The following is a 27901-nucleotide window of genomic DNA, read 5'->3' on the forward strand; positions in this document are numbered from 1 at the left end:
AAAGTGCCCTAGACAAGAGAAATGTAAGATCTGATAATGCTGGCATCTTGACAAGTAACAGACTGATTTGGAGGAAAATTGTAGATAGGAAGTTAGTAATGATGTAAATTTTTCATGTAGTAGTGCTATCATATCCTGTACACCCCTTGAGGGTACATGACAGTAATTTGATGATGATAATAATAATAGTCATCCACAAATGCTTTTTATTCCCAAAACGGAGCAGGCAAGACTGGACTTGTTTTAGTTCTGTCTAACTTTTAGAGACCTAGGGTAATTATATAAAATACATCTTATCTTTCCATAGCTCTGTAAATAACGAATTATAAGAGAGATGTCATAAGAGTATAATTTTCATTACTTTTTCATGTGCAACCATGGAAAAATAATAAAAAAACATATTTTATTAATTAGCGAAAAAAATAAAAAAATGAAATAACTTTGAATCAAGAAAAATGTTTACCTAAACAAGACGATTTTCCAACTAATCGATATCCATGATCACAGTCACATCGATAACTACCAACAAGATTGATGCATTTTTGAGAGCATACTTCTGGATTCCTATTGCATTCATCAATATCTACAAAAATAATTATAATATTATTTTGGTATATGCTTATGGCTATTTATAAATGCAAAGTGGTCAATAATTTTAACTTGATAACAGACTCAGGAATTCTTGAGAGTTTCAGTATAATGACCACATAACCCTAGAATAAAACTTTATAGTTCTACACTTTTGTACTAATTTTGTATCTTTTCTGTACACATTTTCACTGGATAAGGGAGATGCATATACAGTAGTATACTATACTTTGAAAAAGTATAGTATACTACTGTATATGCATCTCCCTTATCCAGTGAATTAGTCACATGTTTTTGTAGTACATCAGCAGATTTCTAAAACATTCGATTCCCGTAACAAACCCATGCTGACTATCACAGAGAAATACTGCTATTGTCAACATAATTCTGAATTGTAGTGCTCACCAACCTCTATAACACCTTAATAATAACTCCTGACACAAAGGTAGGCTTATAATTTGTAGCCTTAGTCTCATACTCCTTTGTGAGGTGGAAAAATTGCTCCCACTTTCCAATCCTCTGGGACTTGGTCTATTGCAAGAACTCATGTTAAACAGATGTGCAAGAGTGTTGTTAATTGTCTAGAGCTTTTCTTCAAAACATGTGATATATAGTTGAATTCTGCTGACTTATTAGCATCAAGATTGCTTAATTCTTCATTAACCTCCTGCTCATTCACCATCGATTCCTCCTCCAAAATACCTAATAAATTGCTAAATGCATAGTTCAACTATATCCGTGCCATAACTTATCAATCTATTACTGTCATCAACTAACATTTTCCTTTCCTTTCCTTAGTTTTCCTTCAGGAAAAGTAACATTTTCCTGTAATAGGCATCATTTCCTTCTACTTGCCCCATATCAAAAGAACTCACTGGAGTGCCATTGCAGATCGGTATCAGCAAGTTGTGTTTGGGGGGGAGCAATATCCCAGAAGAGGAAAGTCACTAGTGTTGTGCCTCAGGGGTCTGTTTTAGGGTCTTTAATGTTCAACCTGTATGTTAATGATAATGGGAAAGATTTAGATGGGGATATTCAGTTGTTTACAGATGATGCAAAGTTTAGATGAACCATGAAGAGTAGAGAAAATGTTGTGGCCTTACAAGAAAACTTGAATAAATTGAGTAATTGGGCATGGGAATGGAGATGCGAGTTCACTGTTGCAAAATGTAAGGTTTAAAAATTTGGAAAAAAAAATGGGATGCAGAATTTATGCTTGGTGAGGATATATTATTGGAGGTAGATGAAATAAGAGATCTGGGGGTGATAGGGGATAAGGATCTGAAATTTAGGGGACACATAGCCAAAATTGTGAAGACAACACAAAGGCTTCTGGGAGTGATGCGGAGGACACTGACTTGTAGAAGTAAGGAGATTCTTGCTACATTGTATAAGGCTTTGATTAGGCCACACATGGACTGTTGTGCCCAGATTTGGTAACCTGGTTTTCACAAGGATGAAGAGATGTTGGTAAGAGTCCAGAGGCGGCGGACTAAGGTTGTTTCATCTCGTAGAAAGGCTTAGACATTGGTTAAACATGCTTATTAAATAATTTAAGGAATTTACAATGTACACAGGATATAAATTAAATTAAACTTTAATCTATATTTCCAATATTCATATGTAATATAAAACAACCAACACCCCAGAATCAAGTTCACCCTGGAAAAAGAGAAAAACAACAGCTTCCCTTTCTTAGACACACTAGTCACCCGCCAGCCTGATGGAACTTTGGTTTTCTCAGTTTATAGAAAACTCACCCATAGAGGTAGATACATTCACCAACAATTCCCCCCCCCCTCAGAACAATATAGAGTTATTAAGACACTACACAATAAGGCTAAACGTATCTGTTCAAATGACAATGCTCTAAGCACAGAACTAAACCATATCCTCAACACTTTCTCAGCCAATGGCTATCCCCCAAATAAATCTTAAAAATATTGAAACCAGTAAACTACACCCCCCCCCCCCTCCACAACAAGGATTACTCTACATCCATTACCATTCCCTACATCCAAGGCACCTCAGAAAAAATTACCAAAATCCTAAAAAAAAATGACTTGACTTCGTGTTACAGACCATATAGAAAATTGGCGTCCCTTATCCGATCCACTAAAGACCAACCACTTCCCCTAGACCTACCTGGTGTTTACCAGGTCCCTTACAGCTGTAAGCTGTCCTACTTTGACCAAACAGGCAGGAGAGTGAATATCAGAATTTCAGAACACAAGGACTACATCCGGTTTCACCAGTACAGCCACTGTGGTCTTGTAAACCATGATTTGGATACACGTCACAGAATACAGTGGAAGAAAGCCATGGTAATACACAGTAGTAAATTCAAATTTGAAAGGCTATTCATGGAATCGACCTCAGCCCTAAGAAACCTCAGCAGGTTTTTTTCATGCAGAGTTGTGAATGATTGGAATGCATTGCCAGAGAGTGTGGTTCTGCAGAGAATTTGAGTGTGTTTAAAGCAAGGTATGATGAGCTGTGTTTGATAAAAGGACCTCCTAGATGAGTCTTTGACTCCATGGGGTCTTGGGTAATAATAATAATAAATAATAACACTGGCCAACAAAAAAAAAATTTTTTTCTGCTGATTATGATCTGACACTTATTTTTTTACTAATTTGGGTGCACTGATTTCAAATATCAAACCCATTTTTCTCTATCACATCCGGTTTTTCCTCTGTGGCATTTTCTTTTTGCTAATCTGTAAGTTTTTGATATTTTTAAGGAGGCAGTACTATTTAGAGGATCAAAAAAATCGATTTTTTAATATTATTTTCTAAAAGTATGTACTTTTAAAAATCTGTTCCTAACTTTTTATCAACACATTCGAAAAATTCCCGAAGATATAGCCTATTATTCAAAGCGGTGCTTAGATCAGAATCGGAGCGCTCACCGCTCTCGCTTGTTAGTAAACGAATAAATGCGTAAGAACCTGCAATGGCATGTACTGGCGCTTTAAATGCGAGAGAGGCCGATAACCAACCTAATACATTTAGGTGATGAAAAGTAGGCGATGACAACTGCCTAAAACAAATGATATGCTATATGCGTCATAGCAGACAAAGAACGATCGAAATCAGTCAATCGGTAATCGATCGTTAAAGTATGATGAGCGCTTATAACGTTTCAATAAAGTCTCTGGTTTTTTGTCTTGTTAATTGCATGTTAGTCGGCAGTGAAGAAAATACATCATGTCTACTACTCGAAATTGTGTCAATAGTGTAGATTCCTTCCGCTACATTTGTGGCAGCTTTACTGTTCCCAGTCAAAAGACAAATATCACTGATTTCGTTAAGAAAGTGCACTTTGCATACTTTGACGTAAAAATTGTAGATCAGGACAATTCATGGGCTCCAAATAAAGTGTGTAAGTCATGTAGAAAATCTACGACAGTGGAGCAAGGGAAAATGCCAAAAATTAGCTTTTGGCATTCCAATGATTTGATGTGAACTGAAAAATCACGTAGATGATTGCTATTTTTGTTTAGTTCAGACTTCTGGTTATAATAAGAAGAATAAGAAAAAAATTGTGTATCCAAATCTCGACTCAGCAATTCAACCAGTTGCTCATTCCAATGAAATAGCCGTGCCAATTTATAAAGGACTTCTTTTACTTGAGAACGAGCATGATCAGGATATGCCAGATGTTCTTGAGGAGCAAGACCCACATGTTGATTTAGACAATGAAAATTTAATTTGTAGTTCTTGACAGCAACGTTTTACTCAAGTGGAATTGAATGACTTAGTAAGAGATTTGGGCCTATCAAAGGAATCATCGGAATTGTTAGCTTCAAGATTAAATGAAAAAACTTACTGTTAACAATGTGTCAGGTTTACTAACTGAAATGAGTGTTGTACAATATCATCCAAATGAATGGTGTTTATTTATCGACAGTTCAAGCAGAAGTTTCAAGTGTGTCTTATACACAATGGGAATGTATATGGCTCAATTCCTATTGGCTATTCAGTCCACTTAAAGGAAACATATGAGGACATTAAAAAGGTTCTGAAGTTATTAAAATATACAGACCATAACTGGATCATCTGTGTGGATCTTAAAATGGTGAACTTTTTACTTGGCTTTCAAAGAGGATATACAAAGTTTCCATGTTTTCTATGCTTCTGGGATAGTCAAGCTAGAAACCAACACTGGAGTCAGAAACATTGGCCTCTTAGAATATCCTTAAATGTTGGAGAACAGAATGTTATAAATCAACCTTTAATCGACAGAGAAAAAATCATTTTTCCACTACTGCTTCATAAGACCTAGTTTGATGTGTAGAGGTGGAAAAATGATTTTTCCTCTGTCGATTAAAGGTTGATTTATAACATTATAATATGTTAAAGCTTTAGATTTACAAGGTGACTGTTTTTTCCAATACATATGTGAAAAATTTCCACGACTTAGTTATGAAAAAATTAAAGCCGGTGTATTTGATGGACCGCAAATTAGAACTTTAATGAGAGACCCAAATTTCATCAACTCTATGAACGAAATTGAGAAAGAGGCCTGGACTTCATTTACGATGGTTGAGAATAATTTTCTTGGAAACAAAAAAGCATGCAATTACAAAGATCTAGTGAAAACAATGCTTGAAAATTTCCAGCGCCTAGGTTGCAACATGAGCATAAAGCTTCATTTCCTATACAGTCATCTTGATAGATTTCCCGAGAATTTAGGTGCTGTAAGCGATGAACAAGGCGAAAGATTTCATCAAGATTTAAAAACTATGGAAGATCGGTACCAAGGAAGATGGGATTCTCACATGATGGCCAACTACTGTTGGAGTATTCAAAGGGATTGCCAAAACAGAACACACAGCAGAAATTGCTACAAACAAAAATTTATTCCCTGAAACTCACGTGTAAGTAAAATTGTTATTTTTTTATAAATATTCTTGAAATTTTTAATGAATATTGTTAAGTAGTTATGTACTTAATTATCGGCCTCTCTTGCATTCAAAGTGCCAGTACATGCTGTTGCAGGTTCTTACGCATTTATTCGTTTACTAACAAGCGAGAGCGGTGAGCGCTCCGATTCTGATCTGCGCACCGCTTTGAATAATAGGCTATATCTTCGGGACTTTTTCGAATTTCTTGATGAAAAGTTAGGAAGAGATTTTTAAAAATACATACTTTCAGAAAATAATATTAAAAAAATCGATTTTTTGATCCTCTAAATAGTACTGCCTCCTTAAAAATATCAAAAACTTACAAATTAGCAAAAAGAAAATGCCATAGAGGAAAAACCTGACGTGATAGAGAAAAATGGGTTTGATATTTGAAATCAGTGCGCCCAAATTAGTAAAAAACAAGTCTCATATAAAAGTCAGCAAAAATTGTGTTGGACTGTGTAATCTCTTCATTCAACATTTTGCTCCTATCGTATTTAGCCTTTTCACCTTTAAAATACACTCAGAATAGCTGTGAAACAGCTCTTGATTCATATCTATGTAGCAGCTGTCTCTTTTCCACTCAACTTCTCTACTCATACTATAGCTTCCAGTTGTTTTCTAATAAACATCATGTAATTCAACACATATCGCTTCTTCACAGTAGTTCTCATGTTACTGGCTACAACCCAGGTGATCACATCATGGTCACTCTTGCTAACTGTGGGAAGATTACACACACTTCATCTAATCTGATCTGATGCATGATATGATCACATCTAAGAATCTCAACCTGGTGCGCCCACAATACATATTTCCTAAGATAGTTGCCCCTTAAGAACTCAAGAAATTCATTTTCCTTATTACCTGATGCTATCTTTTCATTCCAATAAGTACTGTCATAATTAAATTTACTCATAATGATTATTCTTCTCTTGCTCACTAAGCCAAGTCACCTCTACATTTATTTGTCTTCACTCTCCACATTCTCTCTCTCTCTCTCTCTCTGGTCTATAGCACCACCCAATTAAATCTCATCCTATCAACTTTTATCTCACTCCATACCACTTCAAAACTGCTGTCACTATTTTCCCCTTGTTTCTCAACCTTGAATGGACATAATTCTTCTGGCATCATCAGCAGCATCCTCCTCCTGCCTTTTTGCCCTTCCTATTCATATAAAAAATGTCATATCCTTCCATTTCTAATCATATCGAGATATCATACAGGAACAGAGATAAAACGTTTTGGAAAATTATGGAGACAATTATCATGTTGCTGTAGTCTGCACATCTGTAGTCAACACGGTAGTTGTCTTCGTAATTTTCCAAAATGTATTCGGATCACCGTGTAAGCCTAAAAGAAACGAGATAAAATGGTATGATGTTTTTCATGAGGAGAAGAAGAGAGGGGATGTTGATGACAGCAAGTATATTATTTGTTGCATAATGAAACAATGGAGCATTCATGACTAAACATATACACATAACCATAGGGAGCTGACAGCACTGTGGTTATGTGTGTATGTTTAGTCAGGCAAATTATGTCTGCAAAAAAGGGAAGCAGTTGCAAAATGTAAATAGTGGCAATGGTTTTGTGTGAGGTGGGGGTTGATAGGAAGAAATTTAGTCAAATGCTGCTATAGGGCACGGAATGTGGAGGATGGTAATGAAGAGTTATACAAGCAATTTGGGTCAGCGAACAAAGGGAAGGGTGATTATCATGGGTGATTTTAATTATAGCAGTATAGATTGGAATGAACAGATAGCATTTGGGAATCACAAAAATGAATTTCTTGAGATTGAGAGAGAGAGAACTATCTTAGGCAGTACATAAAGGAGGGCACACAAGGATTGAGAGTTTTAGATGTGATATAATTTCATCAGAGGATGTGATTGTAAGTGAGGGTTTTGCACTTCCCTCCAGTTGGGTGAAAGTAGACATGAAGTGATGACCCAGGTTGTGGCTAGCCATATGAAGACTTCTGCAAAGAAAGAATACATGTGAAATTATAAGCCTGGTGATTATGAAAAACTTAGGAGAAAGCTTGGAGCTATAGCAAGGAATCAGGTATTAAATACGAAGGAGATAAATGCTGCATGAAAATGACCAAAAAATATTTCGATGTGCAAATGTATTCTGAAGGTCAGAAGACTGAATAATGTATTAAATGGATGAATGCAAGGATTAAGCATGAAATCAGAATGAAGAGGATACTGTGGAGGCAGCACAAGAAGAATAATGGTAGCAATCAATTGTATGAGGAGCATAAACAGCAGACTAGGAGGGTGACTCAGTTGCTGAGAACAACAAAACTACAATATAAGCAGAAATGAGCAAATCAAGCCAAGAAAACCCTAGAGAGTTTTTCAGGAATGTTGTAAGTAGAAGAAAGAATAATTATATGATAATGTTAATGGATGAAGATGTTAGCATGGTAACTGCTGCAGAAAACATAGCTGAGATGTTTAGTGATATGAAGACAGATTGAAAGAATGTAATCTGCAAAGCCTTGTGAATAGGAGGAGGAGGAGGGGAAGGATATGATTGAGATATATAAATTGGCCGGGGGGGGGGGTTGTTACCAGGTTAACATGGAAGAAATTTTTCATAGAAGGGGAGGATGTAGAATGGCAGGCAATCCCCAGAAACTGTATAAGGAGAGTGTGAGCAAAGCCGTGAAGAGCAGCTTCTTTGCATAGAGAGTGGTTAGCGAGTGGACGGCAATGCCTGAGTGTGTTGTGAATGCAGGTCTGCTGAATTAATTTAAGTCAGGGTTGGATGAGCTTTATGTGTGATAGTGTGTACTTCTCATGATGAGTGTCTGACTCCATTGAGGTCAGATATTAATAATAATAATAATTATTCTCATCCAAATGTTTCACATATTCCAACTACTTTTGGTCACATAAACTTAATCATTGCAAACAATGAAATTTGTTGTCTTTTTTTTTTTTTTTGTCTATTATACAAATTGTATTGCTCTACTGAAAGATACAACCTGCACATTTATCACCAGTGACACTTCGTACTGTTCAAGAAAATTTGACTAAATATAAAAATAGAAATTTTTGGTGCAACTTGACCAAAATGGAGAGACACTGCAATACAATGATGAAGACAGAAATTAAAATATTCCAGACACCTCTAACAAATTTTACAATTGAAGCAATTCGATTTTAATGGCTGACATTATTGTTTTAATTGTTGTGATTGTGAATTTATTTCTGAAATTCTAGTAGCACACTAATAGCTGTTAACAGCATCCACTGATAAAACAACAAATCACTAATAAAAATAAATGATAGCCGAGTATATTTTAAATTACAGCTAACACTTTTTTTTTTCAATTAGTGATGCTTTTTTTGGGAGATTTAACTTAATACAGTAAGGAGGAATAAAAGATGAATTATTTGTACTTCAACCTTTTACTCCTCCTAAAGTAAAATTATTTGTAATATTAAAAAATTGAAATTAAATTTCACAAGTATTTTTAGAATAGCAAACCTTGACATAAAAGACCATCATGTGTTCTCACAAATCCAGCTTTGCATATTATCAAGCAGTTGTAGGATCCAATTGTGTTCATACATTCATGAGTTTTATCGCAGTTATTGAGATCCATTGAGCATTCATCTAAATCTATAGTAAACATATATATATATATATATATATAAAGAAATAAATGCTTTGCAGATAAATTCTGGTATTTAAATAAATTTATGAAAAAAAAAGTGTTTGAATTTTTATATTTACACATATAACTAGAATATAACAAAAACCACTAATTATGGCATAAGTTTGATTATACCAAAAAGCAATTTAGGATATATTTTATTTTTATTTTTGAAAAAAAATACCAGCAACAACAATAAAAAAATCAACAAAAAGTGGCAAGCTTATAAAGAGGATGATTTATCTTATCCAATCTGAACCAGTTTATTAATACTAATTGAATTAACAGAACATATTTTATTATTATTATTATTATTATTATTAAACCCTCAATGGAGTTGAGAGACTCATGTGGGTGGTTCATTCAACTGAAAATATATTTATCATACTGAATCTTAAAATCCTTAACTGCATTAACAATATATTGCAGTAATGCATTCCATTCACTGACAATTGGCCATGTAAAAAAAATCTACTATTCACATCCCTCTTCACCACGCTCTCTCTCTCTCTCTCTCTCTCTCTGATTCCATGTTCTCTTGTTAATAATAATAATAATAACAATAATGACAATTTTTTTCGAATGATTTCAAGGTCTGAGTTCAGCAAAATTTAAAGGACGTTGAAAGTTTATTTTTCACTAGGTTAGACTATAATAAGTTTAGTTTAATCCTTTATCCCAGTGAGAACAAACAAAGTTTACGCCTGAAAATATCTTCAGGACTGAATATAGTGTTGGACTATCTTACCTGGGTAAGTAGTGCAACACCAGAGTAACTCGTAGCAAAGGTGGAGCAAGATACCAACACTCCTATCCCAGTATCTCCCATAATGCAAAACACATCTCCTTGTGGATATGTATATTATTATTTATTATTATTATTCAGGCCTCCAAGGAGTCAAAAGACTCATCGAGGGAGGTCCTTCCTAAGACATAAAGTCTGTCAAGACTCATCGAGGGGAGGTCCCCCCCTGAGAAACACAAAGTCTATCATACCACTCTTTAAACTCACTGACCGTTCTCGATCCCACCACTCCATCAGGCAATGCATTCCACCGTCTCTTGTCATCACTCCTTCCTACTGTTCAACCAAGCGAAAGAACTCCCCTGTGTCAACCCTGTAACCACCTCTCAACAGTTTAAAAGTTTCAATCATATCACCTCTCCTTCTTCTATCCACCAAACTCTGCAGTCCACATTCTCTCAGCCGATCCTCATAACTATCCTTGTACAGTCCTGAAACCATCTTTGTCATCCGTCTTTGTATCCTTTCCACAGTTAATTTATCCCCTTCAAATCCTGGGGACCAAATCTGAGAACAATAGTCCAAGTGTGGTCTGATCAGAGACTTATACAACGTAATGATAACCCTCTTATCTCTGCAGGTCAGTGTCCTTCTCATAATAGCAGCAATCCTCTGTGTTACCTTCACCACCTTTGCAATATGTCCCCTAAACTTCAGGTTTCAATCAATCATCAACCCCAGATCTCTTGTCTCCCCTACTTCCTCCAGTATAACTCCTCCCATAGAGTATGCAGCATCCCATCGATGTTTCCCAAACCTCAAGACCTTACATTTTGCTGCATTAAACTGACATCCCCATTCATTTGCCCATCTATCTAGCTTATTTAAATCCTCTTGCAGGACTACCACATCTGCACTATTACTAATAATCCTTCCCAGCTTCGCATCATCCACAAACAACTGAATATCCCCCTGCAATCCACTGGCTATGTCATTGATATAAAGGTTAAACAATATAGGTCCTAGTACTGAGCCCTGTGGGACCCCACTTGTAACCCTCTGCCTCCTGGAAACTGCTCCACCATACACAACTCTCTGATACCTATCAGACAGCCAATCCTGAATCCAGTTGACCAATCTGACATCCAGACCCATGTGCTGCAACTTAAATATCAGCTTATCATGCGGCACCCTGTCAAATGCCTTCGCCAAGTCTAAGAAAATTGCAGTATATGCCTTTCCCTCATCTAATGTTCTTGAAACTTTATTATAAAAGGCTAGCATATTGCTAAAACAAGAGCGTTCTTTCACAAATCCATGTTGATTCTCACAGATAAAATTACCCTCATCTGCCCAATGCTGTATACGGTCCCTTACTACTTTCTCCAAGATCTTAACACCTACTGATGACACACAGACTGGCCTATAATTAGACACTTCCAGTCTATTACCACCTTTATGAAATGGCAGTATCTTACCTTCCTTCCATTCCCTGGGCACCTTTGCCAAAGCCAGACTTTCATTGAAAAGCCACGTTAAAGGCACTGTCAATTCCCTAGCACATTCTCTCAAAACTCGTGGTGAAATACCATCCAGTCCCACAGCTTTACTGACATCCAGAGTACTCAGTATCTGAAACACACTCTCCTCCTGTACCTCCAGACCTCGAACCAGTCCTATCCCTCTAGCATTAAAACTGACTCCTCTAGGATGAAATACTCCAATAAAGTGTTCATTGAACAATTCCACTATGTCCTCTGCATCAGTCACTCTATTCCCATTTTTATCCCACAATATCATTCTTCCACAGTCATTTCTCCTCCTACTGGCCACATAGCTAAAAAATTCCCTAGGATTTTCTTTGGATCTTAGGGCCAATCTCCTCTCGTATTCCAGTTTTACTTTCCTTACCACACTAGTCACTCTTCTGGCCTGTGTCTTATATTCCTCATGCATCTCTTCACCTGTCTCCTTATATCTCTTCCATAGCCTCTTTTTCGCATGCAATTCCTGTTTAATATTGTTTGTCATCCACTTTACTTCAAATTGTGTCCTCTTCTTCACTCGTGGTGTACAACTTACTATTGCTGATAACAAATATTCTTTCACAATTTCCCACGCACTAGTGATATCCCGGCCTTCCAATTCCTGCCTCCATGAAACTTCCCGAAGTTGACATCTAAGACTATTATAGTCACCTGCCTTATAATTCCACATAAGTTCCCGTCTCATTGATACTCCTGCATGTCTATTCATTTTCCAAGTCAACACCATATGGTCACTCTCTCCAACTGGTGGGAGAGACATCAACTCAGTTATTATCAACTCTTCTGATGCTATAACCAAATCCAAAACTTTTGAACCTCTTGTTCCCTCTGTTACATGTTGCCTAAGACATTTGTCCTTCAAGAATTCTAGAAATTCCATTCCCCTATTGCTACATGCATCTTCCTCTCTCCAATTTATACTACTGAAGTTAAAATCTCCCATAACAATCATTCTTCTTGCACTTGCCAAACTTAGCTGTCTAAACATCTCCTGGTCCCCATCCTCTGTGCTCCTGGGTCTGTAGCAACACCCCACTAAATATCCTGTCTTGCCTACCTCTACCTCACACCATACGCTCTCAAAATCATTTGTCTCACTTCCTTCCAAATTCTCCACTCTTAGAGGACATAGGTCATCACTTATCATAAGCAGTAGCCCACCACCACGCTTTCCCCTCCTATCCTGACGAAAAATGCCATACCCAGCGACTTCTATTCCTGTTGTTGTTATGCATTAAGTATATTGTTATGCATTAAGGAATTGGCCACTATCCAGACTAGTTTCGACCTTTATTGAGGTCTCTTCAGTGGGAGCCAGGCCCAGAGATGGAGATACCAGGAAGAAGCAGTAGCAAGGTCATCTTTACCTATAGAAGTTGCCAAAAGGATTTAGAGAAAGATGTTGAAAGTTTATTTTTCACTAGGTTAGACTATAATAAATTTAGTTTAATCCTTTATCACAGTGAGAGCAAACTAAGTTTGCGCTTGAAAATATCTTCAGGACTGAATATAGTGTTGTACTATCTTACCTAGGTAAGTAGTGCAACACCAGGGCAACTCGTAGCAAAGGTGGAGCAAGCTACTAACACTCCTATCCCAGTATCTGTTGGTAGCTTGCTCCACCTTTGTTACGAGTTGACCTGGCGTTGCACTACTTACCCAGGTAAGATAGTACAACACTATATTCAGTCCTGAAGATATTTGCAGGCGCAACCTTTGTTTGCTCTCACTGGGATAAGGGATTAAACTAAATTTATTATAAAATTTAAAGGAATTTTTCATTCATAGCTGAGTCTAAGGAAGGAGGATTTATCTTACAGAACATCCAAAATTTCTTTATGGAAATTTAACACTTATGGAATTACATTATTCATAATAAGAAATCAACACTATTCAATAAAATAATTTTACCATTGGATCTATGCAGCCCTGAGGAAATAACATTTGCATCCATAGTAAAGGTCACATAAAGAAAGATTATAAGTTTATGAACGTAAGCACTTTTTCTGTCTTTCTCTGACTGGTTCCAGAGTTAGCCAATACCTGGCATCGGTGAGTAGAATTTTGTAGGATTTTAATTCATAATTTAAATTCATAACTCAAGAACCTTGAGACAGCTATCACAGATAGCTGTCCCAAGAGAGAGAGAGAGATTGGCTGCTCCCTCTCCTTCCCTGCAGTCTTCAAAAGTAATAAAACTGTTAATAAAAATGACTGTTATAGAGTAGCATTAATAGGATAAACTTATGGAAAATGTGCCTTTTATATTTGTATGGCATCTAATACAAAAGCATCAGCTCAATGGAACTCCCTTCCCCCATTCTTTATGATGCACGGACGTGTTCTCAAACAAAAGGAAAAACAAATATTAACAGGTTTGAAAACAAATATTTGAGGAAGATAAATAAGATAGTAAGGGCTAAACTTAAAACCCATGAGAGATCCAAAAAGATAAAGACTACCATATTCCAATAATAGCAAGAATTAGTGAAAAGCAATTACAATGGTATGGACATGTATGCAGAATGCCAACTGAGAACACGAATACATTTATATAAACATGTATGCAGATTTTCCAGAAGACTTTTACAAATTCTCAAAATCAGAAGTGCAGAAGGAAAGAGACCTTTAGGAAGATAAATAAAGAAATGGATACAAAACATCAAGGACATAACTGGACTGAATACTTATAGAAATCTAAAAAACTGGCTACAATCATTATTATTATTATTATTAACATCTGACCTCCATGGAGTCAGAGACTCATTGTGGGAGGGACACATTATTTGCCCACAAAACTCATCTAACTGTTCCTTAAACTGATTCAATGTGTCCACATTCACAATACATGTAATGCATTCCACTCACCAACCACTCTCCATGTAAGGAACCTTCTCCTCACTAACCTCTGCTCACACCCTCCTTATACAGTCTCCAGGGATAGCCTCTTATTCTACCTCCCCCCTCCTCTCATTCTATGAAAATTCTCTTTGGGGTCAACCAGATAACAATCCCTGTTGTTGTTGTTATCGAGTCCATTGAAGAGTTTCTAGATATGATCGTGGAACTGTAGAACTGCTTTGGCAATCTGTTGAACTTTGATGGAGTAGAGCTTTTCTCTAGGGTTACTGTCAATTTTCTGTAGAGCAGCAGCAATTGCTGGACAAGAATAGATATGGGCAGGTGATAGTTCAACTCCTGGACAGTTCTTGCATGGTTCATAGCTCCTACTACCATCTGATTGAATTTCATGCCTTAAAAATGTTCTGTCCTTAGTCTGGTGATGATTGTGGTTATTTCTCAATTTACATTAATTTCACTGATTTCATTCTTCTTCTTGAGTGTTTGTTTTACCAATCTTATGTTGACGATAGAGTTAGCATCAGTTAGTGATAGTGGGTGTAATTATTGAGGTAAGTATATACAGAGGTGCCTTGGTTAACAACGGCCTCAGATAATGACATACTTGGTTAACGACGAGTGGCTGTAAGAAAAAAATCTCTTGGTTAATGACACAGGCTTTGGTTAATGACTCTCGATTATGTGAACCTCTATCCGATCTAAAAAACCGGAATTTTTCGATTGCACTCAGCCACGCGCAGAAAGACATTGTCAAATAGAGGAACAGCCATGCAGCATAGCTGTGAAGCTCAGCTATGTTTGACCCATCGCAGCCAGCTGTTTACGTTTTCCGTGTATTGTTTCTTTTCTTGTAGTGTACTGTGCTTTATTTTAAAATTTGTGGTTATGAATGCGTTTTATGATGAAAATGAGTATTTAAGCATTTATTTTTTATGTTGGTTCATATAGACAATAAATCGACGGGTGCGTATCACTGTTCGTTTGCCATCAAAAGGCAAAATCAAATCTCATCTGTATAATAATCGTTGTATCTATAAGCTGCTAATCAGTGTATGTTACGGTAAGTGCTGTATCTAATATCGTCACATTACAAGCAAAATGCACTAAGTAAAAAATTGCAGGTTTCGAATTTAACTGGGACAATAGAAAGCGTGGCTTTAGCAATAAAGAGAGGGCATGAAGCAGACAAGATGATAGTTATGGTGGGTATGAATGACCTGAGAGGTAGTATAAATCGGGTAGGAAAAGATTTAAGAACATTATTAGATATTGTGAAGAGGAAAAGTGTCAATGGGAGGATAGTGTGTGTGCTGCCTGGTTTTGACAATTACGAGTTAAGTAGACGAGCAATGATAATGAATGATATGATTGCAAAAATGCGCAAAAAAAGAGGTCTGGAATTTTTTGATGTATGGAGTGTATTTGAAGGAAAAAGGCAGTTGTTTGCTAGAGATGGACTGCATCTTAACATGGAAGGATAAGCGATTGAAGAAGTTATTGTTTTCTGAACAAGTTGAAGTTATTGGGCAGGGAAACTAATATTGAAAAGGTTGAGTGTAAGAGGGAGAAACTTTAGCAGTGATTGTATATTTATTGATCTTTATATGCAGAATAAATTGCAGAAGAGAGGGGATAAAAATCGGCATGGGACTACGGAAGTTAGTGACTTATACATCAGTTCTAAAGCCGGTCCAAGAACTAGAGGGAATCTGCAATTTTTGTATACCAATGCTAGAAGCATTCGAAATAAGAGAGAAGAATTTTTGGCATTAGTCAGTGCAATCACACCAAAAGTTGTAGGCATTAGTGATACTTGGCTGTCAGCAGAAGATGTGGTCACTGGAATTGAATGTGATGAGTACAGTAATTTCAGGGAGGATAGAGAAGATAGAACAGGGGAAGAGTACTGTTGATGACAGCTGATGTGTTGCAGCCAAAGAAAGTAATATGTATATCAAGATAGACATGTGAATGAGAGTTCATTTGAGGCAGTCTGGTGCGAAATAGTGACCAATGATGCAACCAAATATGCAGTTGGATGCTGCTATAGGCCAGGAAGTACAGGGGGAGATATTGAATTCATGCATCAGCAAATTAGTGCAATGAATGAAGGCTTAGTGATTATTATGGGGGATTTTAATTACGGTGATATCAATTGGAAGGAGGAAATATCACGTAGCAAAAAGGAAAATGAGTTCATACATCTTCTACGAGATAATTACTTGAAACAGCACATAACTGAAGGGACACGTGGTGTGAGAGTGTTGGACCTGGTTATTGGTTCAGAGGTTATATGCATAAGTAAGGTGCCCGCGTTACCTCCAATTGGTGAAAGCGATCATGTGGTATTGATTTGGGAGGTTGCAAAATCTGTGGATTTTTCTATTAAGAAGGGGTATGTACGGAACTACAGGTTAGGCAATTATAACAAGCTTCGGAGTGAGCATGCAGCCATCCCATGGCAGAACATATTGCAAGGGAAAGATGTTAGCAGTGCTTGGGATAAAATCAGCGGGAATCTGAGGAAAGCAATATCAGATTGTGTCCCCATGGTCAGGAGGTCAAACAAGGCAGGCATTAGATGGATGAGCAGTAGTATCAAGCTTGAACTGCAAAAAAAGAAAATGTTATGGAGAATTTACAAGGAGAAGGGTGATCAGGACACCCATGAGCAGTACAAGGCTCAAGCTAGGAAGGTTACCAGGATAGTAAGAAAAGCTAAATCAGATTATGAGAAGACCTTAGCCAAAGAGATCAAGAGTAATCCCAAAGAGTTCTTCCGCTATGTGGCAAGTAAGAGGAAGAATGACTTCGGAAGGATAACTTTAGTGGGTGCTGATGATACTGAGGTGACAAAATCAGATGTAATAGTCGAGTTACTGAGTGATCACTTTTCAAAAGTCTATCACCCAAGTGAGGATATCTCTATACCTGTAGCAATACCTAATGTGAGAACTGAAGCTAAAGATCAGAGGTATTAGATATATTGTAAAATTTAAATGCAAACACTGCTGTAGGCTTAGATGGAATATCAGCTTGGGTGTTGCGTGAATGTGCAAATGAATTGTCAACCCCTCTTACTTGGATATTTAATTTAAGTTTGAAGTCTGGTATGGTCCCTAGGGAGTGGAAGTTAGGCAAAGTGGTTCCTTTGCATAAGGATGGCTGTAAAACTGTGGTAGTTAATTACAGACCAATCATCATCTCAGGAGTAGTGGTAAAAGTATTGGAAAAGTTGGTTAAAGACAAAATTCAAGAATGGGTGGATCAGGATATGATACTCTATAGAGGCCAACATGGTTTTGTTAAAGGTAGATCCTGCCTTAGCAAACTATTAAATATTCATAATAGAATAACATCTGAGTTGGACAAAGGAGCAGACTACACAGTGGTACTTCTGGATTTTGCTAAGGCTTTTGACAGGATACCCCATAGAACACTGTTACGCAAATTGGAGCAGATGGGAATGGATATTAAATTGGTGATATGGATAGGAGAATGGCTCAGGGAGAGATACCATAAGGTGGTGTATGGAGGAGGCAAGTCCAGAATGAGGCAGGTGAGCAGTGCTGTGCCTCAGGGCTCTGTGTTTGGGCCAATGTTGTTTAATTTGTATATAAATGATATAGGAAATGGCTTAAAGGGAGATATTCAGTTGTTTGCTGATGATGCAAAGTTGTGTAGCACAATAACAAATCAAGCTGATGTTGAAAGTTTGCAGGATGATTTAAATAAGTTGGTAAAATGGGCAAAAGATAATGGATATCAGTTCAATGTGGAAAAGTGTAAAGTCATGCATTTTAGGATTAAAAGATTACCAGCTGTGTACTGCATTGATGGAAAGGTACTCCAAGAGATTGATGAGGCTAGGGACTTAGGGGTATTGGTAGATAGGGAAATGAAGTTCAGAGGACACATTGCTAAGGTGTGCAAGATTGCAGATAGGATTACTTGGTTGTTGAGGAACACACTGACATCCAGAGATAAAGAGGTTATTATTCCCCTTTATAAAGCATTGATACCCCCACATTTGGATTACTGTGCTCAGGTCTGGTCACCTGGATTCCTTGGAGATGAGGAGGCTGTGGAGAGCGTTCAGAGAAGAGTGACCAAGTTGGTGAGTGATATAAAAATGCCCCCTACATTGATAGATTGAGAGCTTGTGGATTGCAGAGATTGGTTGATAGGCGAAGAAGAGGGGTTATGATGGAAACATTTAAATTACTGAAAGGTTTTTATAGGATGGATGCAGGGGAAATGTTTCAGCTGTGTGATAGTGATGGAAGAACAAGAGGTCATCTCTGGAAATTAAAGAAGAGTGTGGTTAACAAAGGTGTCAGAACAAAGTTTTTTGCCTGGAGGATGGTGAACGAGTGGAATTCATTGCCTGACTTAGTTGTGAGCTCTTCGTCTGTAAATGAATTCAAGAAGAGATATGGCAGATATTGTTTTGCTAGTTTGGGTCTCCTGCGATGAGTCTACTGACTCCATGGAGATACCCGTAATAATAATAATAATAATAATAACTGTTACTTTTTATTTCAAAAAGTTTTTTTTTAACTTTTACTTTTATTTTCAGGTGACGATATGTTCTTCGTATCCCTTGTCTTAGTGTTGTACAATTTGAAATAATACTGTATTTTGCGTATCTTTTTTTACCTTGTGACAAAATGGGTCTGAAAAAGAAAGCTAGTGAGGAAAAAAAAAAACAGAAAAATTTTCTCTATTGAACAGAAGAAAGAAATAATAGCAAAACTTCATGAAGGTGTGAAAGTTATGCAGCTAGCTCGAATATATGAAACCAGTCATTCTACAATATCAACCATTTTGGCTAAGAAAGAATAACTTATGGTAGCTAAGGTTGCTAAGGGAACTTCAAGGTTGAATGTCAGAAGGCTTCTTTTTGAGCAAATGGAAAATCTATTACTAATTTGGATCAAAGAAAGAGAAATGGCAGGCGATACTACATCTCAAAATGCAATCTGTCAGAAAGCTAAACAGATTTATCAAGATTTGAAAAAGAAGACTTCGGGATCAAGTTCTGAAGTAGATGATGATTTCAAAGGTAGCAGAGGTTGGTTTGACAACTTTAAAAAAAGAACAGGAATTCATAGTGTGGTCAGATATGGAGAGGCAGCTAGTGCTGACAAAGCAGCAGCAGATAAATTTGTCAACAGCTTTACAAGAATTATAGCAGAAGGAGAATATCTACCTCAACAAGTCTTCAATTGTGACAAGACCGCATTATTTTGGAAGAAAATGCCCAACAGAACATTTATCACAAAAGAAGAAAAAACACTTCCTGGACATAAACCAATGAATGAAGGTTAACATTGCTTTTAGCAGTAAATGCAAGTGGAGACCGCAAGGTAAAACCAATATTAATCTACCACTCAGAGAATCCCCGGGCATTCAAAAAGTTCAATGTCTCTAAATCCAATCTCAGTGTTTTGTGGAAGTCTAACAGCAAAGACTGGGAAGGCTTGGCAAGAAGTAACAATGAAATGTCTCAAAGCAGCATGGAAGAAACTGTGTCCTTTCCTTTGGTAATGAAGAAACTTCAGATTAAGGACACAAATTGGTAAAGGATATTGTGGCAACTGTTCATGATCTTAACTTGGAAGTAGGAGAAAGAAGATGTTGAAGAATTATTGGAGATGCATATCCGAGAACTGACTTCTGATGAGCTAAAAGAACTTTTCAAGTAGCAATGTGAAGAAAAGGAAATGGAAATTTCATCTGAAGATGAGGATGGAGAGAAAGAACAAATTACGACTGCTGAAATCAAAAATGTTTTGGCAAAGTGGGAGGAAGTTCAAAATGTTGCTATGAAATGGAATCCAAACAAATCTGTGGTTATCAGAACTGCAGATCTATTTCATGAAAAGTCCATGCAGTTTTTCAGAAACAATTTAAAAAAAGAGGCAGAAGCAAACAACCCTAGACATGTTTTTTACAGGTCCATTTGTCAAAAAACTTTGAAGTGAGCCCAATTGTCCTTCTGGTGAAGATTGATAATTAAAAACTGTTTTCATGAACAATTCATTTTATTAATGTTAATTTTTTTTGTAGCAAATACATATACTGTATAATAAATAAATGATATTTACCATATTTTTATGATATTATAAATGAGTTTTATCTGCATTTTTAATATGTACTATGGTTGTGGGGAGGAGTCGGAACAAATTAATCAATTTTCAATTAAATCTTATGGGGAATCGCGCTTTGGATAATGATGATGGTTTTAGTTAACAACGGTAATCCTGGAACGGATTACCGTCATTAACCAAGGCACCACTGTACTTTATTTTCCTTCATAGCGGAGGGAACTATTATTCCTAGCACAGCATATGAAATATGAATGGTCACCTTCCTGCAAAAAAAAAAGAGGTTCCAAAACCAATGCAAGATAAGGATTAAGAGTAAAGCCTTGCTTGGCTTCTTTCTGATCAGAACCAATTGGCTAGGAGGCAGGTAGTTGTATGGGCATTCACTTCTTTAATGAAGGAAAGCAGACATTTATCCACCCCAATTTGCTGGACGATGTGAAATAGAAATGGATGCCAGACATTAAATGCTTGCATAAGATACACCAAGAGTGCTTTATCCAAGTGTGTTGGATAAAGGATTAAACTAAATTTATTATAGTGTAACCAAGTGAAAAATAAACTTTCAACAACTTTCTCTAAATCCAGAGTAATTTAATAAAAGGTGGCAAACCGTTTGGCAACTCTATAGGTAGAGATGACCTTGCTAATGCTCCAGTTGGGTCTGGCTCTCACTGAAGAGTCCTCAATAAAGGTCGAAACTAGTCTGGGTAGTGGCCTTTCCCTTAATGCATAACATTATACATATCTGCAAGGAGATGTGTTTTCCATTATGGGAGATACTGAAATAGGAGTGATGTTAGCTTGGTCCACCTTTGCTACGAGTTGTCTGGTGTTGTACTACCTTACCCTAGTCCTGAAGATATTTTCAGGTGCAAACTTTGTTTGCTCACACTTGGATAAAGGATTAAACTAAATTTATTATAATGTAGTAGATATGTGCAGTTGCCTACAGCAAGAAACGCAGTTGCTTGCCGTTTGCTCTGTAACCGGAATCTAAGTTATATCCGACTAAATACCTATGAGTTATATTCATTTTGCTGCTTGTTTTTATCGTATAATTATAGTTTTTAATGCCAGTGCAAAATAAGAAATCCTTTCATACTTTCTTCACTTCATATTGTATCACTATGGAAGATCAATGTCACTATCAATTTTTTGGCTAATTATTTTAATCACCAATGCATTTTAAAATTCTCCCAGAACTTGATTGAAGATAATTATTTTTGTCAAACAATTATTGTATGAATTCATGAAAATCCAAATCTAAAAATGAATACAGTCTCCATCTGTTCGAAATTAAGTTTTCTTTTTTATTCATAATCTTAGTTCAAAGGTTAGTTCAGAGATTGCGCAAAGGTTCGCACTTCTAAATTTTGCTTTATAGAGAATCATATGTAAATCTTGAATCAAATCATGTAATGCATAATTTTTATAAACGTAATTTTGTAGGTTTTTGCATTTCAACTTTCTTGGTTTTCCTCAATCACTCCTTACAAACCGAAATAAATGGCAGTTATAAAGTCAACTGTTATGTACATATTTTCGGTATTATGCGGCAGTTTTGAAGTAGCGATATTTTACCTACACTTTATCCTTCAAATCATGTGTAGGTGCATGCGTCAAAATGAAATTTTATTTCCAAACTTTTCATAACAGAATTAATTTGTCTTCATTGGCTAACTCTCCCCCCCATCCCAAAATTATCACCACACACACACAAAATACTGCTAGATAACATATGTGCACTTTCTCTTTGTTTGAATTCGTTATTTTTCCAAAGTAATTGTACTGTTGCAGTTTTAAGTAAAAGACAAAGGCGAAGAATCTCTGATAAAATACCATTGGATATAAATTTTTGATATTAAAAAGACACACCATTGGAAACCCCGAGTAATGCAGTTTAACATCATTTGTTGTTCATTAAAAAAAAAAAAAAAGAATCGTTCCTAAGATTGAAAAGTGTGACCCATATAATTTTATTTTGCAAGGAAAGAAAGCAAAATGTCATATTTATTTCAATAAATGTTATTTAAAAAATATAAATATTTGACATATTTCCTATGTAAACATTGGAAATATGTCACTTCATATTGTTTCATGTCATTTTCACACATTTGAAATTCGATTTTATTTTGGGAAGAGACAATAAATAAATTGTGCAGCAAAAAAAGGGTAAAATATCGTAGGATGGTAAAGAAATTCCAAGTAATACAGTGTACATAAAGACAATAATCCATTAACGGAGGGGGGGGATAATTGCATTTTAACAGATAGAATGCTGATGAAGTTTCATCAGCATTCTACATTTTTATTAGGTCAAAGGGATTTTGAGTATATTTGCAAACAGATATATTAACATAACTTAGCCGGTTTTGTTGTAAAAAGTGCCACGTTTGAAGAAATATTAGTGGCATAATAATAAAATAGCAAAATTCATAATGTTTTATTGAATAACTTGATAATTTTGATAATACCAAAACAAGATGAGACACATTTGTAGAAATCTATTATTTCTACAAATAATATTATTTCTATTATTTCTACAACAAGAGATGTTTATCCCCTTAATTTTAATTAAGGTCGCTAGAAAAATAGCTGTTTGGCTTTTCATTATTAGAGTCCTTAATTATGAACTCTATAAAGATATATTTAATAAATTGGTTGTATTTTTGTGTTTTTAATTAAATAAACTAGTTTCATTTTGTTAAAGATGGTTTTCGCTTCTGAACTACGTGGACTATTGTTCTTATCAATATTACTAAATTCCAATCTCCTTCTCTGGATATTTTCTCTTACTAAATGTTTGACTTGTGTTGACCAATCACCGACTTAGCAGTTTAATCGAGAGATTAAATATATGGTCAGTTTAATCCATAACGTTCTTAAGAATATTTCACCCTGTGATTTTCCAGAATCCTGTTAGGAAAGAACAGATTGCTGAGTATTGAACTTGATCATTTTGAAACACGTTTCTGAGACAACAGAGGCTTTTCGTGTATGCTGCTGCTATTTGTATTAATTAGTGTATAAGAGCAGTTTCTATATCACATAAACAGAGCATATAATTTTCAAGTTTATTATTATTTATAAATTAAATTGATTTTTCAGTTCATTTTTTTGTGCGTCAAGATTCTAGTTATTTTAGGGTAAAATATCGAGTAAAAAAGTGGATGTTAGCGAGCATAGCAAGTTATCGTTACTATTGATTGCTTCTATGTTTTAACTAAAGCTGGAATTATTATGCTTGTTACTGCAATTGAATTTCAGTAACTGCAATTCAACTGCAATTACTGAAATTCATGAACAAAGTTGTTCATGAATTTCCAGTGTGAATTTTGTTTTTCCATTTTTTAATGCTTCAAGTGCAGATTTAGAGTCGCTGTAGATGGTTATTCCATCTGTAATGTTTATTACTGGATTGGAGAGATAGAACTTGAGAGCTGTTAGTATGGCTGTTAATTCACAAGTGAAGTTTGAAGCTATTTTGCCAGCTGTGGTTTTGATTTGCATTTCCTCGCCTCCAGGTAGAGTTAGAAAAACTTCTGAACCTCCTTGGTTGAGTGCTTCATCAGATGATCCATCAGTGTAGACAATTACATGGTTTAGATTATTTAAGTGATGTATAGTGCCAATCTTGAACAGGCATTAAATTATAAGTCAACATATACATTTGTTGGTGGTGATTTTAATGCCAAAATAGGATGTGGAAAAGAAGATGAAAAGTTTATAGGACCACATGGCCTAGGAGAAAGAAATAGAAGAGGAGAGAGATTAGCTGAATTTGCTGCAGCTGAACAACTCTTAATCATGAACACTTTTTTCAACAAATGCCTAGGAAGAAGATGGACTTGGCAATCACCGAATGGAGAGACAAAAAATGAAATTGACTACATTTTAACAGACTGTAAAAGACTGGTACAAAATGTTGGTACAATAGGTGAAACATACTTCAACATAGATTCTGACCACAGACATCCTCAGAGCCATTATAAGAATAGACCACAAAAACGAACAACATATCAGGGCAACATCAAACCATAAAAGACAACCCAAACAAATAGACTACCACAAGTTCAGGAAGTACATAGAAGAGACCGAATGGACTATTAAAAATTGTTACATAAATGATGACTATATTGACTTTATTAATAAATTCAACGAGTGCAAGAAAAAATCAGAAATTCCTGTGAAACAAAAAAAAAGAGAACGACTCTCACCTCAAACTATTTTACTACTGAAAAAGAGAAAAGAACTGAAAAAAATTTTCTAGAATACAAAATTATCTGTAAATTACTAAAGAAAAGAATTCCAGAAGACTACAAAGCTTTCAGGATACAAAAATTAAGAGAAGCAGTGCAGGCAAAAACCAGCCTGAAAAAAACAGAGAACGACTTAAATTTTAAACAGTCAATTCCATCTGCTTTACAGGATCAAAATGGAGAAAAACGTACTAATAGAAAAAAGATAGAAGAAATTAGACAGAATTTTTATAATGATCTCTATGCAACTAAGTGCCAAGTTTCAGAACATATCATTCCAAAACCAAGCAATATACCAGATGTACTTCCAGAAGAAATAGAACATACCCTTAAGAAAATGATTAAAGGAAAAGCCTCAGGACTTGATCATGTTAAGGCTAAAGAAATCCAACAAGGTGGACCAATTATTTTCAAAGCCTTGGCTGCCAGATTCATATGGTACTTCAAAGAAAGAAAGATTCCACACGAAGAGAAAACCTCAAAAACCATACTTCTATTTAAAAAAGGGAACAAGGAAGACATAAAAAACTATCGTCCAATCTGTCTACTCTCTCACATATATAAGATCATGAACAGAGTAATAGATCATATTATTATTATTATTATTATTCCTGATACCTCCAAGGAGTCCGAAGACTCATCGTGGGAGGACATCTACAACTGTCTCTACACCTAACCTCTACTACGAATCATCTCCATCAATGCCATCTACCGCCCACTTCCAACACCACCACAACTAGTAATTTTTGTCTGTAAATTGCGTGTGTTCTGAAGGGCCGATTTGTATGTATGCGGGATGAAAAACCCGAGTTTCCGGGAGAAAAAACCCTGCTACCTCCATATGAGATCGGCTAACTCACCTTCGATTGAAATCAACCAGATAAAGATTCCTCCCACAAAAAAAAAGCAAAAAACAAAGGTCATTTCACAACTAACAAAAAAATGCAGAGAATACCGAATCCCTCTATGTTTCCTCTTTATTGATTTTAAAAAAGCATTTGATACCATAGAACACAATGCAGTCATCAGTGCCTTACTGGAAATAAATGTGGATCCTACTTATATCCACATGATAAAAGAAATTAACAAAAATCAGACCACACAAATAATCCTATTTGATAACCTATAAATATAGATATAAAGAGAGGGGTCCGGCAAGGCGATATGATCTCCCCAAATCTATTTACCAGCACTTTAGAATACATTCTAAAAAAAATAGACCTAAACGGAGGAATAAGCATAGATGGTGAAAAGCTACAAATTCTTATATTTGCCGATGATCTAGTACTGATATCCCACACAACCCAAAAGACCTAGAAGAAACGGGTGAAAAAGTATACACAAACAGCAGTAAGATAGGCTTAGAAATGAATCTAGAAAAAACAAAATGGATCAAAAACATCTGCACAAATGACAGTCACCTATGAATTGATAACATCCCTATAGAACAAGCTGACTCATACAAGTACTTAGGACAAACAATAAAAACGAATAACGATTTATCTGAAGAAGTAGCAAAAAAAAAGAAGGCTGCATGGCTATCATTCAACAGACTAAATGAAACACTTACTGATCCAAATTTTGACATCTTTCCAAAGGCAAAACTATTTAATAGTGATATACTATCATCACTCACATATGGATCAGAAACATGGAACACGACAAGAAAAGAAGAAGAGACTCTCAGAATAACTCAGCAGGCAATAGAACGCAGGATTTGTAATATCGGCAGAATAGAACACGTTAGAAACATGGAACTAAGAAAGAGATCAGGCATAAAAGATGTGGTAACTGCAGTATATGAAAGCAAGATGAGATGGGCAGGTCACATAGCCAGATTCAAGGATAACAGATGGACGTATAGAATACTCAACTGGCAACCAAGAATAAAGAGAAAACCAGGAAGACCACCTACAAGATGGGAAGATCCACTAGTGAACTCTATGGGTATAACATGGAAGAGAGAGGCTCAAGATCGAGATCGTTGGAGGCATCTTTGTGACCTGCACTCATGGAGAAATCCTGAGTGAAACACAGGTCCATCAAGGTAATCAAGGTAATAGTGCCAAGTCCTTTTCTTTTATTTTCTACCTGTGAATCCTTTTTTGAACAAGGTTCTAGGAGATTTAAGTTTATAATTGTGTTTTATGGTAGAATAGAGGAAAGGAATGGCTCTTTGCTTATTTCAATGGACAGGTGTTCTGGTGTTCTAAGTCAATCTGTTTTCTAATTTTATGATCGTACTGTAAAGTGGATGATCTCTTTAGTCTATATTTTCTTGTCCAGGCATCGAAAGTCCTGAGTAAGATGTTGTTGGCTCCTGATTCTGTTAGTGAATTAAACTATGGAGAGTTTTCTTCTGTCTCCTAATATGTGAAGTCCACATTCTTGTTGTGCTTTTAAATTATTTGTGGACAAGACTGCACCTATAATAATTTTTGCTGCTCTTGATTGTACTCTGTCAAGTTTTATTTTGAGCTAGTAAAAGTTGGAGCCATATTCCATAGTGGGTCGTATGAGTGCAGTATATGTAGTTTTGAATGTCTTCGATTTTGCACCCCCACTTTGTTCCACAAAGCCTTTTGACGATATTAAGCTTTTTAAAAGCTTTATTAGATATATTTGTAATACGAGTGGTAAATCTCAGTTCAGTATCTAGGGTTAGGCCTAAGTATTTTGGAGACTGTGTTTTCTATTTTGGTATTATACATTTTGATTTAGGGGTTGAAATTGTGTCTATTTTTTCTATCAGTGGAGAAGATGCTCACCTCTTGTTCTACCTTCTCTTCTCTAATTCTATGAAAAATCTGTTCCGGGTCAACCAGGGGAGAAGGCACTTGTGAGGCAATAGTAGCAGCAGTGTGTAAGAAGAACTCCGGATTCAAATAAGTTATTCTTGAAATAATGAATGGTATATGAGTGATTGTTTGAGTAGGAACTGCTATAAAATTTGTGCGCTACTACTATTATTAGTGTGTGGGATATTTTGCTTAAACTTAATTACAAATTCGTTGTTATTAGACCTTAGAGTAGTAACTGGCAGAGGAAACATGGTGACGACTTTGTCAGTACATGACTTTAACTTAGATTTCAGTCGTTTTGTGAAGTGCGAGGTGTGCTACATGTATTCTTTTGATTACATAGATGATTTGTGGACATTTAAGGCTGATGGAAGTAGGGTATGTGCGAAGTGTGAGTTAAA

General features: G+C 36.0%; 1 protein-coding gene across 1 annotated transcript in view; it reads right to left on the bottom strand.

Moving 5' to 3' along the window:
- The window catches only part of LOC150104032 (hemicentin-1-like), a 792930-nt gene that overhangs the window by 187641 nt on the left and 577388 nt on the right, over window positions 1-27901 (bottom strand). The window contains exons 27-28 of the mRNA XM_090396385.1: window positions 9005-9139; window positions 464-583 (exon numbers count right to left, since the gene is read on the bottom strand). Of these exons, the coding sequence (XP_090252511.1) occupies window positions 464-583; window positions 9005-9139 (255 nt within the window). The remainder of the gene's footprint in view (window positions 1-463; window positions 584-9004; window positions 9140-27901) is intronic.

This window comes from Typopeltis vanoorti, chromosome 8 (assembly GCF_054136105.1).
Source record: "Typopeltis vanoorti isolate ZY-2024b chromosome 8, IOZ_Tvanoo_1.0, whole genome shotgun sequence".
NCBI classification, from domain to species: domain Eukaryota; kingdom Metazoa; phylum Arthropoda; class Arachnida; order Uropygi; family Thelyphonidae; genus Typopeltis; species Typopeltis vanoorti.